This window comes from Miscanthus floridulus, chromosome 2 (genome assembly GCF_019320115.1).
Source record: "Miscanthus floridulus cultivar M001 chromosome 2, ASM1932011v1, whole genome shotgun sequence".
Lineage (NCBI taxonomy): Eukaryota > Viridiplantae > Streptophyta > Magnoliopsida > Poales > Poaceae > Miscanthus > Miscanthus floridulus.
In genome coordinates, this window is record NC_089581.1 from 57,282,218 (window position 1) to 57,284,405 (window position 2,188).

The 2,188-nt window shown below is 55.2% G+C and overlaps 1 protein-coding gene across 1 annotated transcript; it reads right to left on the reverse strand.

The window, feature by feature from the left end:
• Positions 1 to 1,386: 1,386 nt before the first annotated feature.
• Positions 1,387 to 1,773, reverse strand: LOC136536591 (uncharacterized). The gene has a single exon (XM_066528832.1). It carries the CDS (start codon positions 1,771 to 1,773, stop codon positions 1,387 to 1,389), a length of 387 nt encoding a protein of 128 aa, XP_066384929.1.
• Between the last annotated feature and the right edge of the window lie 415 nt (positions 1,774 to 2,188).

Below are 2,188 nucleotides of genomic sequence, written 5' to 3' on the forward strand. Positions count from 1 at the left end.
GACTTAGGGGGGCCTTCTAGCCCCCGAGGGAGGCTCAGTTCTATAGAGGCAGAGCCGAGTCTTGTTCGAGCCCCATGGTGGGCACCTCTGCAGAGGCAGAGCCAAGTCTCCCTTATAGCATTATCATAACGCCGATCCCCCTTCGACGGGCTCGGGGGATTTCTCGGAAAATTAGAACAACTAAAGAATGTTTCTTTATTGTATACAATGCTTGGAAATTTAAGGGTAGAAGCGACGTAGTTGTTCTATGTTCCAAGCATTGGTGAGGATTTCGCCCTTCTCGTTGGCTAGCTTGTAGGTCCCGGGCTTTAGCACTTGGGCGATGATGTACGGCCCTTCCCATGGCGGGGTCAGCTTGTGGTGGCCCTTGTTGCTCTACCTCAGTCTCAACACTAGGTCGCCCACCTTTAGGTCTCGGCTTTGAATGCGCCAGGCTTGATAGCGTCGTAGGGCTTGCTGGTACTTGGCCGAGTGTAGCAGCGCAACATCTCGGGCTTCCTCTAGTTGGTCGAGGGCGTCCTCGCGGGTAGTGTGGTTGCCTTGCTTGTTGCTGGCCTGTAGCCTCAGGGAACCATACTCCAAATCAGTGGGGAGGATGGCCTCGGCTCCATAGACTAGGAAGAATGGTGTGAACCCCGTGGCTTGGCTCGGAGTGTTCCTTAGGCTCCAGATGACCGACGGGAGTTTGGCAAGCCATTTCTTGCCAAATTTCTTCAACCGGTTGTATATTCTTGGCTTGAGGCCTTGTAGGATCATGCCATTGGAACGTTCTACTTGGTCATTTGTCCTAGGGTGTCCTATGGCCGACCAAGCCACATGGATGTGGTGGTCGTCGCAGAATGTCAGGAACTTGTGGCCGGTGAATTGTGTCCCATTGTCAGTGATGATGGTGTTTGGAACCTTGAACCTGTGGATGATATCAGTGAAGAACAGCACCGCTTGCTTGGATTTGATTCAATTGATCGGACGAGCCTCAATCCATTTGGAGAACTTATCGATCACTACTAGCAAATGGGTATAGCCCCCGGGGGCCTTCTGCAGAGGCCCAACCATGTTGAGCCCCAACACGGCGAATGGCCATGTAATGGGGATGGTTTGGAGGGCTTGGGCTAGGAGGTGTGTCTGCCGTGCATAGTACTAGCATCCCTCGCAGGAGCATACCAACTTGGTGGCATCAGCAACTGCCGTTGGGTAGCAGAACCCTTGGTGGAAGGCATTTCCGACGAGCGTCCGAGGCGCTGCATGGTGCCCACAGGCTCCTGCATGCAAGTCCCAAAGTAGGGCTTGGCCTGCCTCGGTGGTGATGCATCGTTGGAGGACGCCAGATGGGCTTCGCCTGTACAACTTGCCGTTGCTGAGGGCGTAAGTTTTGGCTCGTCGCGCAAGCTATAGGGCTTTGGTCCTGTCTGTAGGAAGCTCTCCTTGAACGAGGCAATCAAGGAATAGGACTTGCCAATCCGTGCCCTGGTTGGCCTCGGGAGGCTCCGTGTTGACTTCCATGGCCTTGAGCTCGGCCGCGGGGGCCTCGGTGATAGAGGGGGCCTTGGGCCCTACGATGGGCTCGACCGGTGGGCCCTCTTCTGCCGCTGAGGCGTAGTCGATGGAAGGCTTGTGGAGGTCTCTGGCGAAGACGTTCGGGGGGACCGGGGCCTGTGCCGACACCATCTTTGCCAGTTCATCCATGGCCTCGTTGAATTTTTGCACGATGTGGTTGAGTTCGAGACCATCGAACTTGTCTTCTAGGCGACGTACCAACTTGCAGTACGCCTCCATTTTGGGGTCATGGCGGTTCGATTCCTTCATCACTTGATCGACGACGAGCTATGAATCGCCCCGTACGTGGAGACACCGTACTCCAAGTTCGATGGCGATCTGTAGGCCGTTGATGAGGGCTTCATACTCGGCTGTGTTGTTGGAGGCGGCGAAGTGAAACTGAATCATGTAGCGCATGTGCACTCCGAGGGGTGAGATGAAGAGCAGACCCACGCCTGCCCTGGTCTTCATCAGAGACCCGTCGAAGTACATGGTCCAGCATTCTGCCTGGACTTGAGCAGGTGGCAGTTGGGTGTCAGTCCACTCAACCATAAAATCGGCCATGGCCTGAGATTTAATTGCTTTCTGAGGCACAAAAGATAGGGCTTCCCCCATGAGTTCGATGGCCCACTTGGCTATCCTACCCGAGGCCTCC